This window comes from Aquarana catesbeiana, linkage group LG12 (genome assembly GCF_042186555.1).
Source record: "Aquarana catesbeiana isolate 2022-GZ linkage group LG12, ASM4218655v1, whole genome shotgun sequence".
Classification (NCBI taxonomy): Eukaryota; Metazoa; Chordata; class Amphibia; order Anura; family Ranidae; genus Aquarana; species Aquarana catesbeiana.
This window is the reverse complement of record NC_133335.1, coordinates 115,799,516-115,827,169: the sequence shown is the minus strand read 5'-3', so window position 1 is coordinate 115,827,169 and position 27,654 is coordinate 115,799,516. Positions and strand designations below refer to the sequence as shown.

The following is a 27,654-nucleotide window of genomic DNA, read 5'->3' as shown; positions in this document are numbered from 1 at the left end:
CCTTCCAGGAAGGCAGATTACTTAAGCCATCACTGTCTGGACCAAAGAGACATCTTCAACCTGATCACATAGATGGGAGACTCTGGAGGCAGATATCCTGGTCTTCAGTTTCAACAACCACCCCTATGGCCAGGACCAATGGTCCTCTAGCACTGGCATCAGGTACTCTCTGATAATTCTCTGGCCTCCGTTCAGGCTAATCCTATGCTTTTCCTCCAGTGTGAATTCTGCCTTGACTGCTCCACAAAATAGAGCAAAATAAGCCAGGCGTTGTCATTGAACCAGACTGGCCCAAAAGAACCTAATATGCAGACCCACTCGGACTACAAGAAGTTGAATGCTTCCTTGGGATCTTAATCTTGTTCTCTCTGCCAGGCAGAAACCACCCTATAAACCCATCAGGGAAATTTTCCTTGGATGGTCTCTCCTGAAAAGTAGCTGCCTTTGTGGCTGCCACGTCTATCAGATGCGTCTGAGCTAGCAGCCTGATCTTGTAAGGAGCCATTCCTCGTTTTTCACAAGGATAAGGTAGTATCGTGCCCAAGACCCTCATTTCTTACTACTACTCTCTTCTACTTTCCCTCTGTGCCCTGCTCCAAAAGCAACCAAGGAAATTGCTCTTCACTGTCTAGACGTTTTTAGAGTCTACCTGAAAACTACAGCTTCTATCAGGAAGATGGACTCACTATTCATCCTATTTTCAGGATTTGGCAAGGGACATCCTGCTTCAAAATCCATCATTGCTAGATGGAGAAGACAACTCATCTTAAGATAGATCTTGAAGCAATTGATTGTGTTTTTTCCGTTTTTTTTTTTTTTTTTTAATGCTTTTCTTGGCAAATTTGTCGTGGCACAAATTAAAAACCGCAAATCAATGGAAACTCACTGTAAATACACACTATATGCTTCTCTGCAGCTTTATCATTGAAGTCTAATCAAAAAATGCAAAAAAAGCAGTTTTGCACAAAAACATAGGAACCTATGTTTTAAAAAAAAATGTCCTGCGTTTCTGCAAAAAGCATGAAAAAAACGCATTGGTGTGAATGGAGCCCAATATCTATAACTTGGAATACAATATAGGACACAGGCCACCTTCCATTCTGTTCCTGCGATACTCTGCATTGCTTGCTGCAAAATTGAGAACTCATGGAGTGGTGTAGGGTTATAGGAAACTCCCAGAAATGTGTCCCCCAAAGCTATCCAGTATCCAGTTACTTCAAGGTAGCAGCCTATAACCCAATGTCTACGAATATCAAGCCTGTGTCCTTTACTGTACCTCAAAAATATAATATAAAATTGACAGGTAAGTCAAAATTCCTCTTTGTTTTCCATCTATTTTTGTCTTTCACTTCGTTTCATGTCTTGCCAATTTCTCTATTTCAGGTTTCCACCATAATGTCAGCCAGTACCACAACCCTCAGATACCCAGGATATATGAACAATGATTTGATTGGATTGATTGCTTCTCTCATCCCCACACCTCGTCTGCACTTCCTAATGACAGGATATACTCCACTGACAACTGATCAGTCGGTAAGAATTTTATAAATTTTTTTTTTTCGCTGGTTATCAGACAGCTTCAAAAGAAAATTTGTAGTGAACAGCTGAACAGACTATAACGGTACCAGAGAGGGTGATAACCAGCAGTTTATATAATGTCTTTATTACAAAAATTAAAATCTATACATAACATGTTATTCATAAAACCACAAAAACATTGTTTCAATACAGATATTATAGGCCAATCGGATACTATAATATTGACTCTATTGTTACTGTGTCAAAAGGTTGACGCGTTAGGCTGGTACCTTCAGGTGAGTGGACACTGGTAATGCTTTGCGGGACATGCCTCACTGGGCATACACCTAAACCCTACCCCACTCTAAGATCGAATGTACCAAGATATACAACAACTTCTCCCTTTGTTTTTATTTGCTTCACAGATTATTATTTTTCTTTGACTCCTCACTGTCGAATTCAACAAAGAAAGCAGTGCATTTGGATTAGCTTAACCTCTGTATAAGCTTGGAAGTCGTACCCAAACCCTGTGGTGTTGGCTTGTGCTGTTGCTTGGGGCACTGGATCCTGTTTGGACTCTCACCTCAGCATTTAATGTAGCGCATATAGTTAGTTAGCTGCAGGGTGCTATACAAGTCCAAGGCTAGGGTCCATACGGGTACCCTGAAGACCCCTTTGGGAGTGTCAACTGTGATAGGCTAAGCCTAGAGACTTACTATGGAGCAGTGACATGGATGTGTAGGACAGGTTTATATTGTACTTGACCAATATTGTAGCCTCACTTATACAAGTTTCCAAAATTGTGTTCTGCATTAAAACTATAAGGAAACCAGGAATTGTTTAAAATGTTTGTAGTGTTTAACTATTCTAACTTGGCGTTAAAATTCCACCATTCAGAGTATAGTGTCAGGTGGATAACTAAGATCTACATTATACTGTAGGTTGCACTATTACCACTATTCTAGCTCTGTCATGTGACAAGCAGCCTATCTGACCTAGGTGGATTTTTCTGCAGCTATGTTAGACTTTCTTGGACAGCTAACTGCCATCACTTTCCAGGACACAAAAGTGCCAAGCTCCTTCTCCACCCCTGCCATCTCTGATAGAGTCAGAAATTGAAATGCCTCCCCACAAACATTAAGGGGAATAAGGAGGGCCCAGAGGTGGTGTTAGAAGAAGCCGTGAAAGATTTCGAACCCCCAGCCTCTTTATGGCTTCATGTAATATGCTTGCCAGTGTAGGCGTGATCACTTCTGCTGTGCGTTAAAGCCTCAGCATTGGATATTTGTGGGGAGTAGTCTGGACATGGCAGAGTGGAGACGCATGTGAGCTGAGCTCCCGGCCGTCTCCTCTATCCCAGTTTATCTAGCTCTATTTACTACATAATGCTCACATCCAAGAAGCGTGCAGCCAAGCGGAACAAGAACAACACTAATCCGACCCCTGCTGCTCCCTCCCCGGGTGAAATACAGAGGTTCTTCCAGCTCTCACAGTCAGGATCGCCGGAATTCAAGATGGCGGACGCACGTGCCTTGCACTCCTCAGGCCTGGATCCTAATGTTTTTCCTGCATCCCCTGCAGTGTCCCTGAGCCCAGAGATCTACCCCAATACTCCACCAGCTCCGTCAACAGACCCACAGAATTTTCCACACTTATCCCTGACCTACAGGGCAGATGCGGAGCTGAAATCTATCCTGCAAGCCCTGCCGACGAAGGCCGACATAGAGGCCCTGGTGGGGCATGTGGAAACTGCAAATAGAAAGGAACTTCGGGCTGTCAAACAAAAAGTCTAATCGCTGACCACCAGACTCATTGCGAGCGAGACTTCTCTCAACAATGGACCGGAGAGTGTCTGCCCTAGAGGCACTACAGAGTTCCCACACTGAAGCAACGGTGGGGCTGCAACTACACATGAAAGAGATCAAAAAGACCAGAGTCGAAGAAACAACTTACAGCTCCGTGGCCTACCAGAAGCTATGGGCCCAACTGACCTAGCAGACACGTTTACGGCCATTTTCAAGAGAGTGGCGGGCGAGTAGCTACCGGAACGCGTGGAATTTGACCCGATCCACAGGGCCCTAGGCCCCCAATCGAACAATCCCTCCAGGCCCCGTGATTTGTCAGCTCCATCACTACACACACAAGGATATTATAGCCCGAAAAGCCTGGGAAACGTGAGATCTGGACTTTGACTGCGCAATGGTTAAAATTTTGCCAGACCTTTCCAGGGCGATGCAGCAGTACCGAGCTCTTCTGAAACCGCTGCTGTATCTGGCCAGGAGGCGAAATATCACCTACCGATGGGGCTCCCCCCGTCATTAACCTTCCGCAAAGACCAGCGATCCTTCACGCTTCGGTCACCAGAGGCCCTTCCAGCGCTCTTCACCTCCCTAGCAACAGACCTGATCATGATCCCAGACTGGCTGGGATCCCAAGGTCGAACGAGCTCCGCCGCATCGGGCAGAGATCCCTAATCCAGGCCACAAAGGAGCCGGCGCCGCTCAAGAGCACCATCCCCGTAGGAGACATGGGAGTCGTGAGTAGCCATTTGCTGTACACAAACACTACCTTGGTCCTGTCTACCCACCATACGATGCCCACTGTGCTCAGTTATGACCCCGTGCCTTCTGCTTGAACTTTCCCAGTACTTTCTGTTGTCCACCACCCCCCCACCCCACTCTCATAACTGTGGACGAATACTGTCCTCCCCCCGCACATGGCCATCTTTCCCTGCGGCTCTATGGCGGCATGTTCTTTTGAACCCCGCTTTACCACTGCCAACTGAACCCCACCGACCGAGCAGGTCACATTATCGGCTGATGCCATGCTCCAGCCTCAGATCTGAATCCCCCAGTGTACTGCAAATACGGGGATGTTCACTTCTCGCTGCACCCGTCACCAGTACTGCAGAAGACTCGTGCCTAAAGCTGTTTCCTGGAGAGACTTTGCCTGATCATCCTCAGACTAACCCCTCTTGGTTACTGTTCAGGGATGGGCGCTGCTGCCGGGGGTGCAATAGACAAACCACCCGACTCTTGAGATAACCGGTGACTCTGTTGCATGTCAGGGGGGTTGTTGGGCCAGGTTGAAACCTATCAATGAGCTGATGGCGGGACAGGTGCCTGGGTATCTCTCCCGGGGTCATTACCTGAGAAGATGTATAGGGGGGAGCAATGGCACACACAGAGACACGGGTGGGAGGAGGATGGCTGTCAGACCCTGTGGATGCACAATTCTCTAGCTGGAGGGCTCACCCCCTCGAGTGACTACAGGGACCCGCATACCCAGGTGAAACAGTGGGACCCCTGGGGAGTGGAATCTAGCAGAGATGCTAGTTCAATGCTAAGAGGGCCGTTCGGTCACAGTTGGTACTGGACATCTCTCATTAAAGGACTGAGCTACAGACTGAGCCCATGCATGGTGCTTCGTTTGATGGCATACCTGCAACACTCATATGTTACCTTTAGTAACCCAAAAGCAGTATTCTCAACTGAACCCTTAGCTGAGCATTTACTTACAGTGGGCTATAACATAGCATAACATGCCACAGGCATTTTAATTCCCATCTGTGGGAGGTGGATGGACCAATCCAGTGACTGTGTGGCCCTTATGCGCTGCGCCGGCAGGGTAACCCTCCCGTGGTGTGATACCATGGGGCACTTCAGTGTTATATCTGTTATATGTTTTACCACTTACTAAATGTTTATTATTACGGCCTAAGTTTACTTATTCTCCTTGCTTCTAATTGCACTTAAGATTTTGCTGGGGTGGATGGGAAGGCCAGGTCCTCTTTTTGGTCACTGCCTAACCCCTGCCCCACGTAGGCCAACGCACACTATTGGTTTACCGTCACCACTTTACCTCTCTAATTGTGTCGGTTTCAACCTCCATCTTGTCTTTGCCTCCCTCCCCCTTCCTTGCTACTTCCCTTCTCTTCCCCCACTCCCTTTCACAATATGGTGATGGAATCTATAAAGATAGTATCACTAAACGCAAGAGGTCTGATTATTCCTGAGAAGTGACGCATGCTATTAAACGATCTAAAGAGTTCTCACGCTGATGTTGCCTTCATACGGGAAACTCACTTTAAAAATGATAAACTCACAATTCTCAAAAACAGTTTTTCCCCCTGACATATCTCTCCACTAACCCCGCAGCCAAGTCTAAAGGGTTATTGCTGTCCAGTAAACTAGCATGGCAATGCCAGGCAGTGGTCAAAGACCCTGAAGGATGCTTTGTGTTCCTCAAGGGACTTGTAGGTGAAGTGCAAATTACATTGGCGACGCTGTATGCCCCCAATGAACACCAGGACAAATTCATCAAGCATACACTAGACAAACTTCTGGAGTTCACGGGGGGCCAACTGATCCTCAGGGGAGACTTCAATGCCCCTCTGATCCCCTCAACAGATACCTCCTCCGGTCACTCTGTGGTCCCCCCGATTCACAGAAAACGAATAGCTAACTCCCTGCACAAAGCTCAACTGATTGATTTGAGGCGCATACAGCACTCGGGAGAACGAGACTATACGTTCTACTCCTCACCACATAAAATATACACCGGGTTAGACTTCTTCTTAATCCTTCATAGCCAGCTACAATCAGTGTCTGACTCCACAATCGGCCACATTACATGGTCAAACCATGCCCCCATCTCCCTCACATACACATTCTCCTAGGTCCTCGGCTATATCCCGTTTCTGGCTTCTAAACAAGAGTCTCCTACAGATCCCTGAGTTACTAGCGTATGTGACTAGGGAACTGACTGTACTTCCAAGAGAACGACACCCAAGACTGCGCCCCTGGCTCCCTATGGGAAGCCCATAAAATAGTCCTCGGGAATACTCATTAAACACGGCGCGCATATTAGAGAGAACGTAATGAACAACTCACCAAACTCCTTACCAAACTAACCTCTGCGGAATCCCGCCACAAACATGCCCCCTCCCACAAGCTAGAGATAGAGCTAGGGTCGCTACACAAACAGATCACGTACTTATTACATTACAAAGCCAAGGCAGCATTACAATTCTGCCCAAAGACAAATTATGAGTCAGGAGACAAATGTGGGAAGACTTTGGCCAGATTAGTCAGGGAACAAAAACTCTCAGCTTACATCCCCCAAATTATGTGCCCCAGTGGTCAGAAAGCCACACAACTTGCGCAAATCTCACAGGGGTTTAGCGATTTTTACTCCACCTTATATAATTTACTGAACGGAACCCCCCCCCCCCCCCAGCTGACATCGAGGAATATATAACGTCCTCCCAAATTCCGTCCCTCCCCACAGATGTCCAGGAAGAACTGGACTCACCAATCACCCTGGAGGAGCTCCAACTAGTTGTTGGAGCCATGAAACCAGGTAAAGCCCTGGGCCCAGATGGCTATACTATCCAATACTATAAAACCTTCCTCCCGATAATTGGCCCACAAATGGTGGCATTCTTTTAACGCGGTGGGATCAGAGGCCATTTTCCCCAGAGACCTGCTAAAGGCTCATATCTCCCTGATTCACAAAGAAGGTAAGGACCCGCGCTCATGTGAGAGTTATAGGCCCATCTTCATTTTAAACATTGATATGAAACTGTTCTCAAAAGATCTTGGCTACCCGACTGGCACAGCATCTTCAGTCATTGGTACATCTTGACCAGGTGGGCTTTATCCCTACCAGAGAGGCAAGAGATGCTACATGAAGGAGATTTAATACCCTAATGGTATTGACTACTAAAGGTGCCCCATGTGTATTTTTAAGTACCGAAGGCAAAAAGGCATTCGACTGCGTGAACTGGAACTTTATGTTCTCAGTTCTCCGTCACATTGGTCTGAGAGAGAGGATGCTCGGCTGGATAGGCAAGATCTATTCTAACCCTACAGCTCAGGTGAAAGCAAATGGTCTGCTACCGGACCCATTGGAAATGGAACAACTCAGGGGTGCCCCCTGTCACCCCTCCTTTTTGCTCTTTCTCTGGAGCCGTTCCTATGCAAAATAAGGTTAAATCCACACATACAAGGACTTTCAGTAGGGGATTCTCAGTGTAAAATATCAGCTTAAGCAGGTGACTTATTATTCTCCTTGACAAACCCCACAATCTCTCTACCAAACCTCCTTAAGGAATTTGATACATATGGTGCTCTTTCAAATCTGAAAATAAATTTTTCCAAATCAGAAGCTATGAGAACCGAAATCCCCCCCGCACAATGCTAACCATGCAATCAAACTTCCACTTTTAATGGACAAACTCTAAAGTATTTAGGCACATACATCCCGTCCGACATCTCGTGCACATATGACCTCAACTTCCCACCCATTCTAGTTAAGACCTGCACTCTATTCGAAAATTGGCATAAAGGACTACACTCCTTTCGGCAGATGCAACCTTATAAAAATGTGTATTCTCCCTAAATTCCTTTATCTCTCTCAAGCCCTACCCATACAGATACCACCCTCTTTCTTCAAGCAAGTACAAGCCCTCTTCACCCGTTTTGTTTTGGAATCGACATTTGGGTCCGGCGTAGACAGGGTTTTTTGAGAGCAAAGAACAGAGAGAAGCACACCGCTCCAGGCAAACTCAGGTACAGGATGGATCACAGGTGCAGACCTCGGCTCACCACCGTGGAAGACGAACAAGACAAACAATTGGTCGCACACTGGAACTCCAAATTATCTCAATGTCATCTTTATTGTCAAAAAAGGGTCAGACAGATACAGGCAATGGTAGACGTTTCACAAGCGATAGCTTGCTTGTTCACAACCAATGTCCTTGGTTGTGAACAAGCAAGCTACCGCTTGTGAAACGTCTACCATTGCCTGTATCTGTCTGACCCTTTTTTGACAATAAAGATGACATCGAGATAATTTGGAGTTCCAGTTTGCGACCAATTCCTTGTCTTGTTAGAGTTTTTTATGAGCCCAGACAAAATGGGGGAATGGCACTGCCAGACATCCGACAATATTATCAGGCCAATCATCTGGGTCGAGCACTTGATTGGAGGCGCAATGCAACATTCAAACTCTGGGTACAAATAGAGCAATCCCAAACTACCATACCCTTGAAGAGTGCACTATGGTGCTACAACTCCCTGCCCCCAGGACTGAAATCCCCCTACTGATAGGTACTGGTACCTATGTCGCCATACAAACATCCCTCACGTTGGAAAATTCACTGCTATACCCGATACTCGGACATCCAAACTTCACACCAGGTCTTCAACCTGCTGAATACACGACGATGAGAGACTTGGGATATGACCAAGCCTCCAAGTTTGTTACAGCGGGGGGCTGGCTATCACTCCCGGAATGCGACGGGCAACTATCAACTTTCCTTCTCAAAAGCAGCGCTATTACAGCACTTCTTGCACTCTATCCCTGACCCTCAAAACTTCTCTCGCCAACTGACAACCTTTGAAGAGTACTGTTCGGGTACCGAGCCGCTATCTCAAATACTATCCAAAATGTACTCCCTACTAAACACGCCCTCAAAACAGCCACACCTAACCTATCTGGAAAGACAGACCTCAACCGTAAATTCTCTGTGACACAAAAACAACACATCAGCTTTGCCATCAAATCATCCCTGTGCACTAAAATACAGGAAACTAATTTCAAAATATTATCCAGATGGTACCTCACATTTACTAGACTACACAAGTGCTTCCCGATCACCTCGGACCGTTGCTGGCGCTGCAGGGGGGACAAGGGGTCACTACTACACATCTTCTGGTCCTGCCCTAGATTGGGAAATTTCTGGGGAGATGTCCGCCGCATAACACAGAAATTCACGAAATATAAAAGTCCGGATGATGCGGCATTCTTCCTGCTACATCTCTTAAAAAATCCCGGCCAAAACCTACAAAAAATCGCTACTGCGACATTTACTAAAGGGCGCTAAGGCATGTACAGGTGATACTCGAAAAATTAGAATATCATGCGAAAGTTCATTTATTGCACTAATGCAACTTAAAAGGTGAAACTAATATATGAGATGGACTCATTACATGCAAAGCAAGATAGGTCAAGCCGTGATTTGTCATAATTGTGATTGTTATGGCTTACAGCTCATGAAAACTCTAAATCCACAATCTCAGAAAATTAGAATATTACATGCAATCAATAAAACAAGGATTGTACATCGAACAATATCGGACCTCTGAAAAGTATAAGCATGCATATGTACTCACTACTTGGTTTGGGCCCCTTTTCCAGCAATTACTGCCTCAATGCAGCGTGGCATGGAAGCTATCAGCCTGTAGCACTGCTGAGGTGTTATGGAAGACCAGGATGCTTCAATAGCGGCCTTCAGCTCTTCTGCATTATTTGGTCTCATGTCTCTCATCTTTTTTCTTGGCAATGCCCCATAGATTCTCTATGGGGTTCAGGTCAGGCGAGTTTGCTGGCCAATCAAGCACAGTAATCCCATGGTCATTGAACCAGGTTTTGGTGCTTTTGGCAGTGTGGGCAGGTGCCAAGTCCTGCTGGAGAATTAAGTCAGCATCCCCATAGAGCTCGTCTGTGGAAGGAAGCATGAAGTGCTCCAAAATCTCCTAGTAGACAGATGCATTGACCCTGGACTTAAGGAAGCACAGTGGACCAACACCAGCAGATGACATGGCTCCCCAAATCAACACAGACTGTGGAAACTTCAAGCATCTTGCAGTGTGTGCCTCTCCATTCTTCCTCCATACTCTGGGTCCTTGGTTTCCAAATGAGATGCAAGATTTGCTCTCATCAGAAAAGAGGACTTTGGACCACTGAGCCACAGACCGGGTCTGTTTTTCTTTAGCCCAGGTAAGACGCTTCTGATGTTTGTTTTTCAGGAGTGGCTTGACAAGAGGAATACGACATTTGAAGCCAATATCCAGGATCTGTCTGTGTGTGGTGGCTCTTGATGCACTGACTCCAGCCTAAGTCCACTCCTTGTGAAAGTCCCCAACACTTTTGAATGGCTTTTTCCTGACAATCCTCTCCAGGCTGCGGTCATCCATACTGCTTGTGCACCTTTTTCTTCCACACTTTTCCCTTCCACATAACTTTCTATTAATGTGCTTTGATACAGCACTTTGGGAACATCCAACTTCTTTTGCAATTACCTTTTGAGGCTTTCCCTACTTATGAAGGGTGTCAATGATGGTTTTCTGCACAACTGTCAGGTCAGCAATCTTTCCCATGATTGTGATTCCTACTGAACCGGACTGAGAGACCATTTAAAGGCTCAGAGGAACCCTTTGCAGCTGTTGTGGTTTAATTAGCTGATTAGAGTGGAACACTTTGAGCCTAGAACATTGCACCTTTTCACAATATTCTAATTTTCTGAGGTTGTGAATTTGGGGTTTTCATGAGCTGTAAGCCATAATCATCACAATTGACAAATCACCGCTTGAACTATCTTGCTTTGCATGTAATGAGTCTAGCTCATATATGAGTTTCACCTTTTAAATTGCATTAGTGAAATAAATGAACTTTTGAACAATATTCTAATTTTTAGAGTATCACCTGTATACTTCTTTACTGGAAACAGCAGTGCCCACTGACCACCACGTGTTGGCTGCAGGAGGTGGAGGATATGAACAAGATGGAGGACTTGGTCCTTACTGCCCAACACAACCGTGAGAAATACACAAAGACCTGGAGTCTCTGGAATATTCTCAGTATGGAATTTTTTTCCGATGAGGGGAAAACCCTATTAGGGTCATAGATCATTTACGCCCTGAAACCGTAGTCGTCGTGTCCCCCCCCCCCCCCTCCAGTGCTCTGTCTTCGCTATTCTACTTCCTTCCACATACCAATCACTTTATTGTTTTAAAGAAAAAAGTGAAAAGACACTGAGTCGATCCTGTTAACTTTTGACACTTCCGTGAAAGTTGGATTCTGTGAACGCTCGTTATGTAAGCATTTATTTCCTTGTTTTAGACTATTAAGTAAGATGACGATACAATATGCTTAAAGTTTTATTACACATTGAATTAAGTATATGTAACCTCAGCGATATTCACATCTTTGTTGGAATGATGGGGTCTCGCCTCACCTTTTATGGGTGTTCAATAAAAATTATATTTGAAAAAAAAAAAGCCTCGGCATTTTCGCACTCGGTTCTTTGTTCCGCAACGCCACCTTGGGTACGAAGAGACTTGCTAAGTCTAAAATGACATTCCCAATTCATGAACAAATAAGGCAATTTATGTTAAGTGATTTTCATCCCATCAGAGAATCATTGTTGAACTCTCTCCAACAATTGGAGAGAGTTCAACCACAAACTGAGCCGTGTCCTTCACATGTACCATACAGGCAAACAACTAGGGTGGCACTTCCTTTCTGCCATACAGCCTCCGACCTGGATATTGCCACTGTTCTCTGAGAACCACTTTATGGACAGAAGTTGCCCTGGGAAAGCGTCCTCCCTTCAATTGAAGACCTGTCCTTCATAGCGTAAAGTGATTCTAAAGGGGTAAAAGAAACCTGTATCCCGCTGTGCCTTCCTATTAAAATAATACTTCAGCTAGAAGAACATCAGGAGCCGCGCATGTCCATTGGTGTATAGCGATTGTCTCCTGGAAGTGCGCCATTGAGGATGATCTTCATTGAAGCTGACCGGTCACTTGTGTAGGAGGTCTGGGAGATCCTAGGAGCGTTTCTGTTGCTCTACTAAGCCTGTTTAGACCCCCCTGAGTAAGGGCGGTTGCAGGCTTTCTGGTAAGCTGCCATTGTTTCTATTGAAAGGTGACGGGCAGCACAAGTGGTGGAAAACATAGACCCTGGGTCACGCATTGGAAATCTTCCTTTTGGATATTTTCATTTATGAATTGTTTTTGTCACCAATTTTTTTGTGTTTTTATATGCATGTTTACTGGCAATGGAGTAATTACATATGGACTATTTTTTCACTTGACTTTTCATTTTTGCATTGGATTATTGATCACTATTGTTATACTGGTAATATACTGTATACATTATCATTACACATATCATACTCACTTGTAGTATTTATCTGGCTCTGCACTCTTATTTTTATCTATACATTTTTGTGCCCTATATCGGGGTTATTAGTGTTCAGCTGCAGGATATCCTTCACGGCCCCTTTTATATAATTTTTCACATTTATCACGCACCTAGCGCAATTCTTCTTTTTTTTATTTTTTGATCTATTTGGTGAAGCCTTTCACAAATTCATAAGATGTCGCAGGAGGAAAAGTATTAGGTTACTTTCACACTTGGGTGGGTAGACGCCGGCGGTAAAGCGACGCTATATTTAGCGCCGCTATTCGGCCGTTAGCGGGGCGGTTTTAACCCCCGCTAGCGGATGAAAAAGGGTAAAAACAGCCCGCAAAGCGGCGCTTTGCCGGTGGGTTTGCAGCGCTGCCCCATTGTTTTCAATGGGAGGGGGGCGTTTTAGGAGCGGTGAATACACCGCTCCTATAGCGCTACAAAGATGCGGCTTGCAGGATTTTTTTTGACCGTCCTGCAAGCGCACCACTCCAGTGTGAAAGCCCTCGGGGCTTTCACATTGGAGTGAATTGAGTGGCTCTTTGCAGGCACTATTTTTAGCACTTTAGCGCCTGCAAAGCGCCTCAGTGCATTTCTTTCACAACAGAAGGTCCTAAACCCTTTTTCTGAGTGGCTTCTACCATCTCAAAAAAAGTGACCCATCGATCTCTGGCTTCACTTCAAAGCCAAAACTCCATCCTTCCTTTCAGCACAAGACTTGGAACATAGAACCTGCCACACAGAAAGTCCTCCCTAAAACCCCCTTCACAATGAAAGGGGTGCTCTCACTACTAATGGAGGGCAGGATGTCTGTTAGTTTGCCTTTATCTGGGTCAAAGATGTTTAAGACCTGTGAGTTCAATTGGTGGCGTTAGAGGTTAAAATGTAGTTCAGTGCTTTGCCCCTTTTTTGTCTTGTCCCACAGACTGGTCATTTTGGTACCTTTGCAGGGCAGGTGGATTCTATTCAAACCTGTTCACGGTGCCAAATGTCAACAGGGGTATCGTAGATCAAGAAGTGCCTTAACATTTCAAAGTTTCGCTCTGGATCTGCAAGGTTCTGCTGTTTTATTGCCTTTCTGAGACGGGGGGAATACTTCGCATCCATAGACATCCAAGATGCTTATCTACATATTCTCGTTTACCCACCTCATCAGTGCTTCTTGCGCTTCACAGTAGGAGACAAACACTTTGAATTTGGCATACTGCCATTTGCCCTATCCTCTGCACCCAGAATATTCACAAATTTGCTTGCACCTTTTCTTGCCCTCTTAAAGCGAAGTTCCACCCAAAAATGGAGCTTCCACTTTAAGGGAAGGTGACCCCCTGACATGCCAAATTTGGCATGTCATTTTTTTTGGGGGGGGGGAGCGAAAACCCTCATTTTTAGAGGGTTCCAGCTCCCACTTCCTCCCGGGGCACCGTGGCGCTGGATGGAAGATCACCTCCCTCTTGACAATCATCTGGGATACGTCACAGGTCCCAGATGATTACCCGGCCAGTCACAGCGCGGCTTGTGCATGCGCAGTGCGTGCCCGGCTGTGAAGTCACAGCCGGGCACCCACAATGACAATGCCGGTGCCGCAGAGAGGAGAGGGAGATGAACGGGGCTTTGTTCCCCCGCATCGCTGGACCCTGGGACAGGTAAGTGTCAGATTATTTAAAGTCAGCAGCTGCAGTATTTGTAGCTGCTGACTTTTAATTTTTTTTTTTTTTTTTTTAATTGGAACTCCACTTTAAGAGCAAGGCATTCAAGTAATAGTGCTCTCTTTCCACCAATTCTTTGTCTTGTTAGGGCCTTGCAAAGGACTATTGCCAGGTGGATAAGACAACCCATCTCAAGAGCTTACATTTTAAAGGAAAAGACAGCCTCCAGCAATCTTACATTCTCACTCCACCAGATTGGGTGTTTCCTGGGCATTCCAACATCAAACCTTTGTACCATATTTTAGAGTACAGGACACAGGCCACCCTCCCCTCTGTTCTGGTGTTACTGTTGCTAAAAAAAAAAAAAAAAAAGGTCTCAGAGTGGGATAGGGTTGTAGGAGTATGCCCATGTGATCATGTCCAGCAAAGCTTTGACAGTGTCCAATCACCTGTAGGTTCTGCCACACAGGGTCTATGAATATCCCATGTCCTGTTATTTAATAGGCTGACTTGTAAGGCCTTGTTTATGCTAGCGGTTTTACCACTCTTTATTATGCCGCAAAGGCAGCAGCCAGGGGTGCACCCATGCCATCCTGAAAGGGCAAAATTTATCCCTGCTGTCTTCAGAGAGTAGTATTGCCTGCTGAGTAAGACTCATTCTAATGAATGTGGGCTCCCCACAACCATGCGCAATGCACACAGTTGTGATGTGCTAGTGTGAGGTTCAAGGGGTTAAAGCAAGCAGTAAGGAGGCAATACAACACCACCCTACCACCTGTCAAATGCTCTCTGAAGATTGATCTGAACACAGAGTGCTCTTCAAAGAGCACCCTTAGTGTATATGAGTTCTAAGAGCTGTATATATTTCAGTTACCTTATTCCTTTTGTTTATATATTTTTGTTATGCTTACTAAATGGCTTGCCTTAATAAAATATGGTCAAAGATGCTTTAAAGGGGTTGTAAACCCTCAAGGTTTTTCACCTTAATGCTTTTTATGTTTTGAGACGATTATAATCTTCTGCTTTAAATCTAGGAGGGGGTTGAAGCAGTAAGGGTTGGTTTGGGCTGTTAATTCTATACCTCATCGAAACGGAGGCCCCAAATCTGTATCCGGGTCCTCCAATTCTCAGTCTGTCTTTCGGCAAGACATGGGCTTGAATCCAAAGTAAAACTACACCAAAGGTCCCCCAGGCACACATCTCCCAAATAATAGAGCCCCATCAAATGCCAGGGCATATAGTCCGTAGACAAGAGGCTAGCCTACAGTCCACTCCAAAAGCCCCTGTTCCGGTTGGGTCTGTCACAATGCATAAATGCTTTTTACATTTTTAAGTGGACTTTCCATTCCAAGCTGAAAAAATAAAAACTGAAAATGTTAGAGATAAAATACTCCTCATGATCGATGGTTGTTGTCAAACCTCTGCAACTTGGTTACCTAAAGTCCTATGAGAATGCACTCCTTGCAGGTTTTCAAGTGTCCAGCTATCCAAAGGGGCTACATTAAGGCATGGTGATGTCAAACCTGCACTTTTTGGAAACATGCAGCTGCCTTTGGGTGGTGGAGGAAAAAAGTTGCTAGCAGGAAACTGTACCTTCCATTTTTCATGGACGGTCCAGTTTAACTGCTGCATTAATTAAAATGGAGTTCCACCCAAAAGTGGAACTTCCGCTTTAAGCACTCCTTGCCCCCTTACATGCCACATTTGGCATGTAATTTTTTTTGAGGGGGGTGGGGGGGGGAGTGGGTACCTTGTTTTGAGAGGGACTTCCTGTCCCACTTCCTTATTCCGTCTTATGGCCACCTAGGCGACCCCCCACCCCGCCAAGCGGCCTCTCCCACTCTGCAATCTTCTGGGACACGTCACAGATCCCAGAAGATTGCCTGGCCACTAGGAGACTGCAGTGCGCGCCTGGCAATGAAGCCACAAGCTGTCACGGCCGGGTGCTCAGAGTTGCTATGACGGCGCCGCGGAGAGGAGTGAGGCCTCGGGCGGCAGGAACGTGGAACAGGTGGGTGTCTGTTTATTAAAAGTCAGCAGCTACACTTTTTGTAGCTGCTGGCTTTTAATAAACTGAAAAACAGTGGATCTCCACTTTAATGCCCTCCAGAAGAAATTAAAGTTTGATTTACAGGAGAGAAGACCTATCGGGCAGTTTTTATCAAACCAACACTGCATAAGCATATGTACACATTTTTAGTAAATGTTTCATAATGATTGTCTTGAGATATATATATATATATATATATATATATATATATATATATATATATATATATATATATATATATGCTGCTAATGCTTCTTGCAAATCTATGTCTTTGCTGCAACAATCATTTACTTCCTGCATTCACCAAGGACATTCCAAAGAGAAGCAAATTGAAAAACCTGATGGATTATAAACGGGTACTTTTTGTGTGTTTTTGTCTCTCTCTGCCCTCAAAGGGTAACCTTGTCAGATATTTTTATCTGTCTGCATGCTTGCTCTCTGCACAGCTGTTTAGTGATTTCAAGGAAAGTCAGAGTGTGTGAAGGATTTTTCAGTGTTGATATGCTTGCTCAGCAATCGAATAGCTATATGTTTCTAAAAAATACAGACGTACTGAGGTACACTCCTTGTTTTCTAACCCTTCCCATGTTCAGTTCACAATTATAGAAAAAGATTTGGCCGAAGCTGGGCTAAAGCCTGGTACACACTATTTTTTTTTTTTTTTTCATTCAACCTAGCAAGGCTGAACAAAAAAAACTGACAGCTCAGAAGGAACTGCTGTACTAACTATTTGATGTTAGTACAGCTGCTGTGCTATTGTGTTCTGACAGGGGGACAAGATGGTCATGCCCTTTCGGCAGAAGCCAGCCGAACCAGCTGCGGTACACACGAAGCGAATGTTGTCCGGTTTCTTTTGAACCGGACGATGCCGCGCGACATTCGGCCCGTCATTAAAACCCATTTCCAGTCCAACCCGTTTTCTCCTTTTTACTTTCTGTGCTGTCTGACAGGAAATAAGGAGAGATTTTCCAAATAGGGTCATACACAGCAGTAAAAGTTTGTCATAAGTTCTATCCCTTTAATTATACCTTGGAGAAACCCTGCAAAAACCTTCAGAACCCCCTAGTAAACCCCCTATTGTACCTACAGCTTACAATATGTTAGAATGATTGGTAAGCTATATCCGTTTGTGTATAATGATCAAGTTGGACTTCCATTAGGTCAGTGAAAGACTGCATTGTAGGAGTTCTTAGAACTACCAGTACAGGAGGACCTACCCTCTTACCCTTTGATAGCACTTTACAGCCCCTCTATGTCTGCTGAATAATGTAAAAAAAAAAAAGTCAAATTTCTATTTTGCTTGAGAATTCTGTGTACATCGCTCTTACTCTTTCTTGCCGACTGATCCAACACCCCCCTAACTCAGCTCCTCCAGCCCATAAAATCCACAGACCCAGCAGAGAGACCCACTGGCACCTTGGCTGCTTTGACCCTGGAACTTTACCCTGGAGGTCTAATGCTAGAATTATTGATTTTGCTCTAATGTTCGCAGCGATGCCTCATGTGTGGTTTGAATGCCGTTTACATATGTGGGTGCGACTTACATATGCGTTCGCTTCTGCGAGCGAGCACGCGGGGACAGGGGCGCTTTAAATGTGTGTTTTTTTTGTTTTGTTTTTTCCTTCTATTTTGACACTATCTTTTTACAATTTTTTTTTTTTTTTTTTGAAGATCACTTTTTTTTCCTATTACAAGGAATGTAAACATCTCTTGTAAAATGAATAGTGCTTGACAGGTCCTCTTTATAGTGAGATCTGGGGTCAATAAGTCCCCAGATCTCACCTCTAGGTTGGAAGCCTGAAATCAAAAAAAAAGAAAAAAAAAAAACTCCACTCCCAGCCGGCAGTGGCATTTTTTTCAAATGCAGAGGCCGAGCGTGACGTCATAACATTGCGCCCGGCCTCCGAACGATCATAGAGACTCCGGGGACCATCTGGCCTGTCAGAAATCTCTGGTCGGCATCCGGGGCCGGTCGGTTCCTTCTCCAGTTCGCCAGTGGCAGGGGAAAGCCAGGAGAAGCACAGGAGGGTGATGGGAGGGGGGCTGTGTCCTTGAATAGCCGCTATGATCCTTCTTATGGTGAAGGGAATTGCCAGCTCTAAAAGACGATATCTGAATGATGCCTGTAGCTGCAGGCATCATTCAGATATCGCGCTCAAAGTCTGTGGATTCTTATGATGATACGCGGGTGACAAGTGGTTAATAAATAGCATCATGAAGGCCAAGGAACACACCAGTCAGTTCAGAGGTAAAGTTGTGGAGAAGTTCAAAGCTTGGGATATTTTTTTTATACCCTAACCCTGCTTTAAACATCTCATGGCGCACTGTTCAATACACCATCCGAAAATGGAAAGAGTATTGCACAACTGCCAACCTACCAAGACCTGGCCATCCACCTAAACTGACATGCCTGACAAGGAGAGCATTAATCAGAGAAGCAGCCAAAGAGGCCCATGGTAACTCTGAAGGAGCTCCAGAGATCCACAGCTCAGGTGGGAGAAGATGTCCCGTTTGCAGTTTGCGAGAAGCCATGTGGGGGACACAGCAAACATGTGAAAGAAGAATGGCCCAGTCAAAGTCCAGACCTAAAACCATTTGAGAATCTGTGGCAGGACTTGAAAATTGAGGGGGGGAGGTGCTGCACTATCCAAAACAGAGAACTACTGTGTGTGATATGCGTCAAAAACTAGTACAAGTGTAGTGCAGGCCACTGTTGGGATAATCAATAAAGCTTCATGTTGATACTAAATGGTAATAAAAAGGCATAAATATGTGCACAAAACTAACACAATAATGCAATAGTGGAAATAAATAATAAAATCCTGCGTGAGTGGAAATAAATGCATGTGCAAAAACGGTTCAATATAACCAAGTGACAGTTGCAATAAAAGCTTAAAATCTCAATATGAGCAGCAGTAAATAAGAATGCATCCTAAACAGTTATACTTCTGTGTATGTGCAAAAAAACGCATATAACAGTGCAAGTGCTAAGATGACCTGAACACATCCAGTAAATCAAAACCAGTGTCCCAGCAATATATTATCCTAAAAAAGTCTGCTGATCAAAAACAAAAAAAAAATAAAATAAAATACAGTCCAGGTAACATGCAACTCAGTGCATAGGTGGGGAAGAACATAAAGTGCAATGTGCTGATGTCCTCTATAGTGCAATATACAAAGTCCTATGTGCTCAGAAAAAACAGGGGTGCAGTGTCTGGAATAAAATTTAATCTGTGTCCTCTTCGTGCATGTAACACACTAAAGTAAGTAGTGGCCCCTTACCTAGTGGTACTAGGTAAACCACAAAGAAGTAACTGTAGGTAGCTGTGGTCTTTTTTTTTTTTTTTTTTTTTTTAACAACAAGGTTGGTCTTTATTTGAAAAAATTAAGTTGCAGTACATTAAAAGACATGAAAGCATTGCAGTGAACACAACAATGGAACCAAACAGTACATATGCAGTACGCGATGGGGGGGGGGGGGGGAGAGAAAAAGGAGGGGAGAGGGGGGGGCAGGGGGAAGGGAGCACCAAATAATACAGCGCAGTCGAATACAGTGCAGCATAAACCTATAGGGTGCGGACAGCAAAGGAGGATAATGTATATCACAGATCACATGGGGTCGGTCCATGGCTGCCAGACCCTCTCAAATTTACGAGGACAACCTCTACTTATATATGTAAGTTTATACATTGGCAAAATAGCATTGATTGAGTTTTCCCATGACCTTATTGTAGGTGGTGAGGAGGACGTCCATCTAAGGAGGATCTCCTTTTTTGCATAGAAGAGTAGCAATGAAAGCAAAAGTTTAGTATACCGAGGCCTTTGGTCATCGTCCTGTATGCCCAGTAGAGCCAATTCAGCCGTCCGGGTTGAGCTCTAGCTCTCTAGCTCTAGTTAATAAACTCGAAAATATCAGCCCAGTAACGGTTGAGTTTCGGACATATCCAGAACATGTGCATATAATCACTGTCTGTGGACTGACATCTTGGGCAGCTCGGGGGTTTCAGCGGATAAATTCTGTGCAGTCTCTGAGGCGTAAAGTAAATCCTATGCAGGAATTTTGTTTGTATTAATTTGTCCCTAGAGGATATCACCAGCTGGGAGGAATTTTCAAAGCATTCCTCCCAAGTCTCCCTATCCAGGGATGGGATATCTGCCCTCCACTTGTCCCATAATACATCCATTTTTTTGGAATCTGTGCCAAGTAACGTCAAGTATAACGTCGATAGGGGTTTAGTCAGGGATTCTTGCGCCAATAGTTCCTCGACCCCATCCGTCGACAGGTCAGGTGGTGTCGGGAACTGAGCCCGGAAAGCGTGACGTAGCTGATAGTACCGAAAAGTGAGCTCAATCCTACAAAGAGACAACTCTCTGAGGACATCCTGCCAATGCACATAATGTGCCTGGTCAGGAGATCGGACATATTCCACCTCCTTTAGCCTAGCCTGTTCCTCCAGTAGCCTCAGAGACTGCGCAGATGCCCTCTTTTTCGTAGATATACGGGTCATATATTCACCCCTAAGCCAGGCCTTGAACGCATCCCACTGTACCAAAGGTCCAGTAGAGCCTGCATTGTTAATACAAAAACCGCACAATGTCTCCGGTATCTCCTCCTGGATCTCCGGCTCCATAATCCAGTACTTGGACAACCTCCACATCCTCTCACCCACTACTGGAGAAAGCTGGATGTTCACAGACACCGGAGCATGGTCTGAAATTCCACGGGAGAGAATCTCCACCGAGGTCAACCTTCTCATAAGACTAGGGGAGGCATATGCCAAATCAATTCGGGACATGGTTCGGTGTGTGGTGGAGAGGCAAGTAAACTCTCTATCAGTGGGATGGAAATGGCGCCATGCATCCGTCATATGAAAGGCGGATGCCCAGCGGGAAAGGTCCTGTTGCTGAGGGCCCACTGCCTGCATCCTGTCCAGTTCCCTGTTTGGGGTCAGATTAAAGTCACCTAAAAACAGGACATTAGTTACATTGTATAACGTGGCTTGTTGCATCAGGTCATGAAGTAGACCTACGTCCGCCGGAGGAGGCAGGTAGTTTCCCACAATAACAACAGGAATCTCTTCAATCAGAGAATGTAGTAGAACATACCTGCCCCCTGGGTCTAGACGAACATCCAATAGTTGAAAATGCATTGATTTGTGGATCAGCACACTGACCCCTCTGGCATAATTGGAATATGTCGCATGGTAATGTGTGCCAATCCATGCCCGCTTTAAACTAAGAATGCGGGAACCCACAAGATGCGTCTCCTGCAGGATACACACCCGTGGGCGGAGCTTGCGCAAGTAATTGAGCACCAAGGAGCACTTCACAGCAGAGTTTAAGCTTCGTACATTCCATGACACCACTAGACATCCAACCATGGCAGGAACTCGACAATATTAAAAAGGCCCTGTCTTGATGAGAATGCCCGCCCCAGTCCCCCGGGGGGGAAAAAAAATCCCCACATCTGGTTACACCGGGGACACGCACCCCAGCACAATGTAAAAGCACACTGCATATATTATTCATGAAAGTGAAGACAAATATATGTCTTAGTAGACCAACTCGAACCTGGAAATAAAAAAGGGTTAGCATAAATAACCAACCATAACCACCCCTGAAGAACCCCAACCCCCACCCCGCACCCCCCAAAACATTGAGGAGCACATAAGTCCCAAAAACCCCCTTTAGAACTGGTAACTTAAGTTGAGGTCGTGTAGCCGAGACGGGACCTCACAACACCATCATTAAGTATGGGAACTAGGTGTATGTGTAACAGTTCGTATCCCAGAGCCGGTGGAGTGATAAGTAGGAGAGAATAAAGTGTTCTGTCCATCACCTGACTAAGCAGGGGCACCTTCTTCGTTGTTCGTTGCAAGAATGAAAAAGAAAAGAAAACAAACTTGCAAAGTAAAACAATCTTCCAGGAGCCCCTGGGAAGAGCATACATAGGAGAGGTTGTAATAGGGGCATGTGTCTTCTAGTATCGGTTAGGGCCTGAGCTGCTGGGCCAACCAATCCTTTTCTCTGGCAGCAGTTCTCTAGGAACAGTACCTAAGCATGGCTTAATCCGTAAAGGAAGATATGTGAAAAAGGATTGAAATGCAGACACAGTACACATGGGGGGGCTTGTATGTTTATCTGTACCCAGATATGTAGAGCAAATAATTCCGCACAGCATGCCCCAAAGATCCAAATAAGAAAGTTAAACTTACGGGGGGAGAGTCTCCAGCCAGGCGGACGCATCTTTAGGATTAGTAAAAAATCTAACCGTCTCGCCGTCCACCACTCGCATTTTTGCAGGGAATAGGATGCTATATTTTAGGCCTCTTCTCCGCAGGGCAGCTTTAACCGAGTCAAAAGAATGGCGTTGGCGTTGCGTTTCCATAGTATAGTCTGGGAATAGCAGGAGCTTGACATTTTTGTAAGGCAGTTCTCCTGCAACACGTGAGGCTCTGAGCAGCTCATCCCTGTCACGAAAGTTCAGTAAACGGAGGATGAAAGTACGAGGGGGGGATCCCTCAGGCCCCGGCCGGGGCGGAACTCGGTGGGCCCTCTCCACCACAAAGTATGGGGAAAGCTGAGCAGCCGGGAGCATGGAGCGTAGCAACTCCTCTGCAAACTGGGCTGGGGTACGGCCCTCTACCCCCTCCGGAAGACCCACGATCCTGAGGTTGTTTCTCCTGCTCCGGTTCTCTGCGTCTTCCGCACGGTATTCCAGGGCCCGTACCTTCGTTTGAAGGGCGCGGATGGAGGTATCATGGCCCGCAATAGCGTCTTCTGCTTCTCCTATTCTCCGTTCCGCCTCCGATACCCTAGAGCGGATTTTATCCAAGTCCTGCCGAACTATGCCCACGTTTAGCTGGACCTCTTCTATCTTTGAGGCCAAGGTAGACTGACAAGAGGTTACAGCAGACTGGCAGGAGGTAATAGCCGCCATGAGCTCCGTCAGACCCGGAGGGGTCAGAGCAGGATCCTCCTCGTGGTCCGTCTGTGACGCCATATTGCTATGGCGCGCAGGAGATCCCACAGAGCGGGGGGTCGATCCGTCCTCTTCTGGGATTTTTTGGGGGAAACTTTAACTTCTTACCCCTCTTCTTGTAGCTGGGGGTTCTGGAAGACATCCAACAGGCTCAGGATTTCGTTAAACGGTGCAGCGGGACAGTGTGGATAATTTTATAGGATCACACTCCGGGAGAGCTCAGAACACACGTCTGCTCAGTCCGCCATCTTGGCCATGCCCCAGCTGTGGTCTTTACTTCAGGGTCCTGGCCCAACGCAGCTTCTATTTCTGCCTCCACGTCCAGCGGTATAAAGTAAACCGCACAGCAATTAAGTGCAGGTGGCTGTGATCTGTTGTTAGGATCCTGAACCAGCGCGGGTCCTATCTCTGCCTCCACGTCTCAAATATGGGTTAAACCGATAATAAAGGACAGATGGGGTACCAGATAGTGAAGTATGTTTAAAACCAAATGGCGCTTTATTCATAACCATTAAAATGTACTCACATTACAGTGTGATAGAACATTTCCTATCTCCTAAGAGCGGCGAGCTCATTATGCCTCAATCAGTATGAGATGCCCATTCCGTCCCTACGCGTGACGTCACCAATCACGTGACTTCATCAGGGGATACACGAAATAGGCACATTTCTGTCTTAAATAGTCTCTATCATTATAGTTAATGGGCGGCCATTTTCTTGTAGCCACGTCCGCCATTAGTTGATAGACCGTGTGCGCGGCCATCTTTTTGGTTAGTGAATTCACTGTTTCCATACTGACGGGTGAAAACCGGCTTACTGCGCATCTCAGTGCTTATGTTCTACAACGAAGCGAACTAGTCTGTCGGCGTAGCATACATGCTAGAGATTGGCGAGATTAGATCGTTCTGACAGACAGTGAGAAGGAATGTTCATACAAAAAGGGAGTCTGGATATGTTGTAAGCTACCAGTATAGAGAATATTAAATAAATTAATTGGGATTCACAAATTATCGAAAATTCTTTCCTTAACAACCTCCACCAAGGGGTGAACCAGTGCAAAAATCAAACGTATGCAATTCTGAGACCATCTCCGCCTCAGATGGATCCGAATCGCTATCGACTTCAGAGTTAAAACGCACTGAAAACACATGATCTGAATCTGCAGATGGTGAAGATACAGCAGGATGAGCAGGATTCCTTGAAACACTCTAACCCTTCCTTGACTGCGTGCTTAATATAGGATTTAACCTGGCGTGCTTTCGCATTATTGTCCTGAGCCATCTGATGTCTTGACCTCTCTTGGCTTGGGTCCAAGCGGCTAAAGTGAGGTAAGAGCGAGGGAGATCTGGAATGTTGTGACAACAGGCATCTATCCAGCTGCATGTTTCTCTGCGATTTGTCATGTCTAGTCCCTTCTTTACTCTTTTGAGGCTGGAATGCTGATTTGGAACCTCTTTGCAGGAGTTTATCTCGCAGTGGGCCCTTCTCTCTGTAAAACACAGAGGATGTGCTCTCTTTAAAAAAAAAAAAAAAATTAAATTAAATAAATAACTACAATTAAAATAAACTCCTCCATCCAAATCTTCGGTGCTTAAAGTGGGGTTCCACCCAAAACAAAAAACTACATGAAAAATCCTAAAAAAAAATACAAAAAAAATTTGGATATTTTTTTTTTTTTTTTTTTTTTTACTTGCCTCTAAATACCTGTTGCTAGGGGGTCCCTCGTAGTCTGCCTCTTCCAGTGGGCTGGTGACATCACTTCCCCCTCGGCACAGGAAGGGCTCAGCTCTGCCCCCTCCCTCCTGTCAATCATCTGGGACCCATTACAGGTCCCAGGTGAATGAGCGGCCAATCACGGCGCATGCGCAGTGGGTGCCAGGCTGTGAAGCCACAGCCCGGCGCCCACAGTTGCAATGCCGGCGCCGCTGAACGGAGGGGGAGACTAGCGGGGCTTCGATCCCCCGCATCGCTGGACCCTGGGACAGGTAAGTGTCCAATTAAAAGTCAGTATTTGTAGCTGCTGACTTTTTTTTTTTTTGACTGGACCTCCTCTTTAAGGCAGCTAGGCAGGCAGGCATAATTCCCCAGTCCTAGAAGGTACAGGATAATAAAAATACTCTTGACAGACAAGTAAATACAGCAGAAAGTACCTGGAAGGAAGCTTTACCAGAGCAGAGAAGCAGATTGACCAGCTGGAGGCTGAGATTAGCCTAGGAGGACAGAATCAGCAGTGAGCAGTCTGGTGTTTGCTAGACAACCCAAAGAGGAAGCTACCTCCTGACCTCACCTGCACAACTCTGAGCTAACTGAAAGGAGTACATGTGGAGGAGGTGAACTACAAGACCCAGCGAACCAAACCATAAACACACAAAAACATGGAAGGAGAGACTGCCAGCACCTGCCTAACGAAGGTATTTACAGTCATTTATACTGCCAGTGACCTTTGCCAGTAATACACAGTCATTTCTACTGTACCATACAATCCCAGCACCATGGGAACCCACCTCCTTAGGAGATTTACAGCCTATATGGGGGGTCTTCTGAATCGGGAGAGGCTGAACCCGACAGGATGGATGGATGGAGAAGAGAAAAAAATAAAATAAATAAAAAACTTTAAAAGGCGTCCGGAGCGAGGACGAAAAAAGAACACTGGTGTTGGCAGCCAGCCGCCCTTTATGGGCTAGAAAAGAGGTAGTCCTGGAGGGGGCGGAGCTTACCCGTAGTAGGCTGACATGGGGAGGTCCAGGAAATTAAAAAAAAAAAAAATATATATATATATATATATATATATATATATATATATATATATATATATATATATATATATATATATATATAATTTTTTGTTTTTTTTGTTAGGTGTGAAAAAATGTAAATTAAGAATGCTTTCAGAAATACAAGTGTTAAAGTGTTGCTAAACACAGTACCCTGCATTAACTGTATCTGGTCTTACACAGAACATGGACATTATTTTAGTTAATATAAACTGCTAAATACCTTTTCTCATCAGCAGTATATAGCATAGACTTCTATAAGTGTCTGATTAAAGCTTGTAGGAGTTTTCATTCTACTCTGACTGTTTTATGAGGCTGCAGGACCCCCCTGACCCTCGGTCTGGTCAGTGCTGATTGGCCCTGTGCTGATCACATGCACCCTCCAAAGAAAAAAAACCCTCTAGCAATACACACCAAACTGAGCATGTGTTTTATCAGGAGATGGATTGTGGACTGCGGAAGAAGAGGCGGATCAGAGAAGACTGGATCAAACAGCCTTTTTAAACAATACAGAGGATTAACCCCTTAGGTCCAACAGTGAGTATAGCAAGCGTGCTTTATTGCATATACAGACTGATTTTACTGTTGTGGGTTTAGTAACACTTTAATAGTTTGTTTATCAAATAACAAAATGGAAAGTAAATGAGAAGAGAAGAGTACCACAGCAAATCAAAATTTGGTGTGACCAAACATTGCAAGCGTACCTCGAAAAATTGATGCTGTTTTGAAGGTGCACAGTTTTTGAAGGACTCTACAGATAGTCAATCAACCAAATAAAGTGTGGCGCTAAATCCAAATGTTCAATTATAAATAAAGTGTCATAGTTATATATAAAAATTAAAAAAAGATGTTATTGACATGCAAAAAATAATATTTCAAAATACACAATATAACTTTCTGTATTGTAACGAAATGTTCCACACTCCGCTTGAGTGCTTTCGTCATATACCGCTTCCTCCCAGTCTGAATATACTGTAGATATCAGATATTCCAACCACTGACAACCAATAACTAGGCAGTACTCATTTTGGCTGCTCAGCATGAACTGTTTGAACACAGGCACACAGATATTCAAACGTCTCATCAGTAGACTGTCCAGTCAGCAGGGAAAGCTGTTGGAGAAATTCCCCCCTCCCTCCTCACAGCAATTACACAGACATATACATCCCATAATAGGTTGCTCCCAAGGCAGACAGACACAATAGAACAATGGGATACAGGCACACCTAACAAACACATAGCAGTCCCCACCACACCACAAACCATCTAGCAATGGTCTCTGATGAACGGTTGACTTTATCTTCATATATTCTTGAGGTCAGACTGGGGTTCTCGGTCACCGTGTGCTTCAAATAGACACAGGGTAACTTACACATAGAAGGGGCTGGGGGAGATGGACAAGGAGCTTCCAGTGCTCTCCAAGGTAACCTGGGTTCCCCAAGCCCCCCGCCCAAATTTACTCCCATTACATGTAAAATAAAGTAGTGTGTGTGTATATAGTATAGTGCCAAATAGTGATAATCAGTCGAAAATATCCTGCCAAGCAGTGAATAAAAAATAAAAATAAAATGCTGTATAAACCAGATACGTAAATATAGGTAAATTTATTTCCAATTTTAAATATAAGCTGCAGTGACAATCTTCATATTAGTGACTTCCCTCTGCAATCACAATTTTTAAATAATGTTTATTTGAATGTCAATAACA

At 45.0% G+C, this 27,654-nt stretch overlaps 1 protein-coding gene across 1 annotated transcript in view; it reads left to right on the top strand.

Annotated features, from left to right (window-relative positions):
- The window catches only part of LOC141113362 (tubulin gamma-1 chain-like), a 363,447-nt gene that overhangs the window by 209,854 nt on the left and 125,939 nt on the right, over window positions 1-27,654 (top strand). Inside the window, 1 exon segment of the mRNA XM_073606422.1 lies at window positions 1,384-1,533. Within this exon segment, the coding sequence (XP_073462523.1) occupies window positions 1,384-1,533 (150 nt within the window).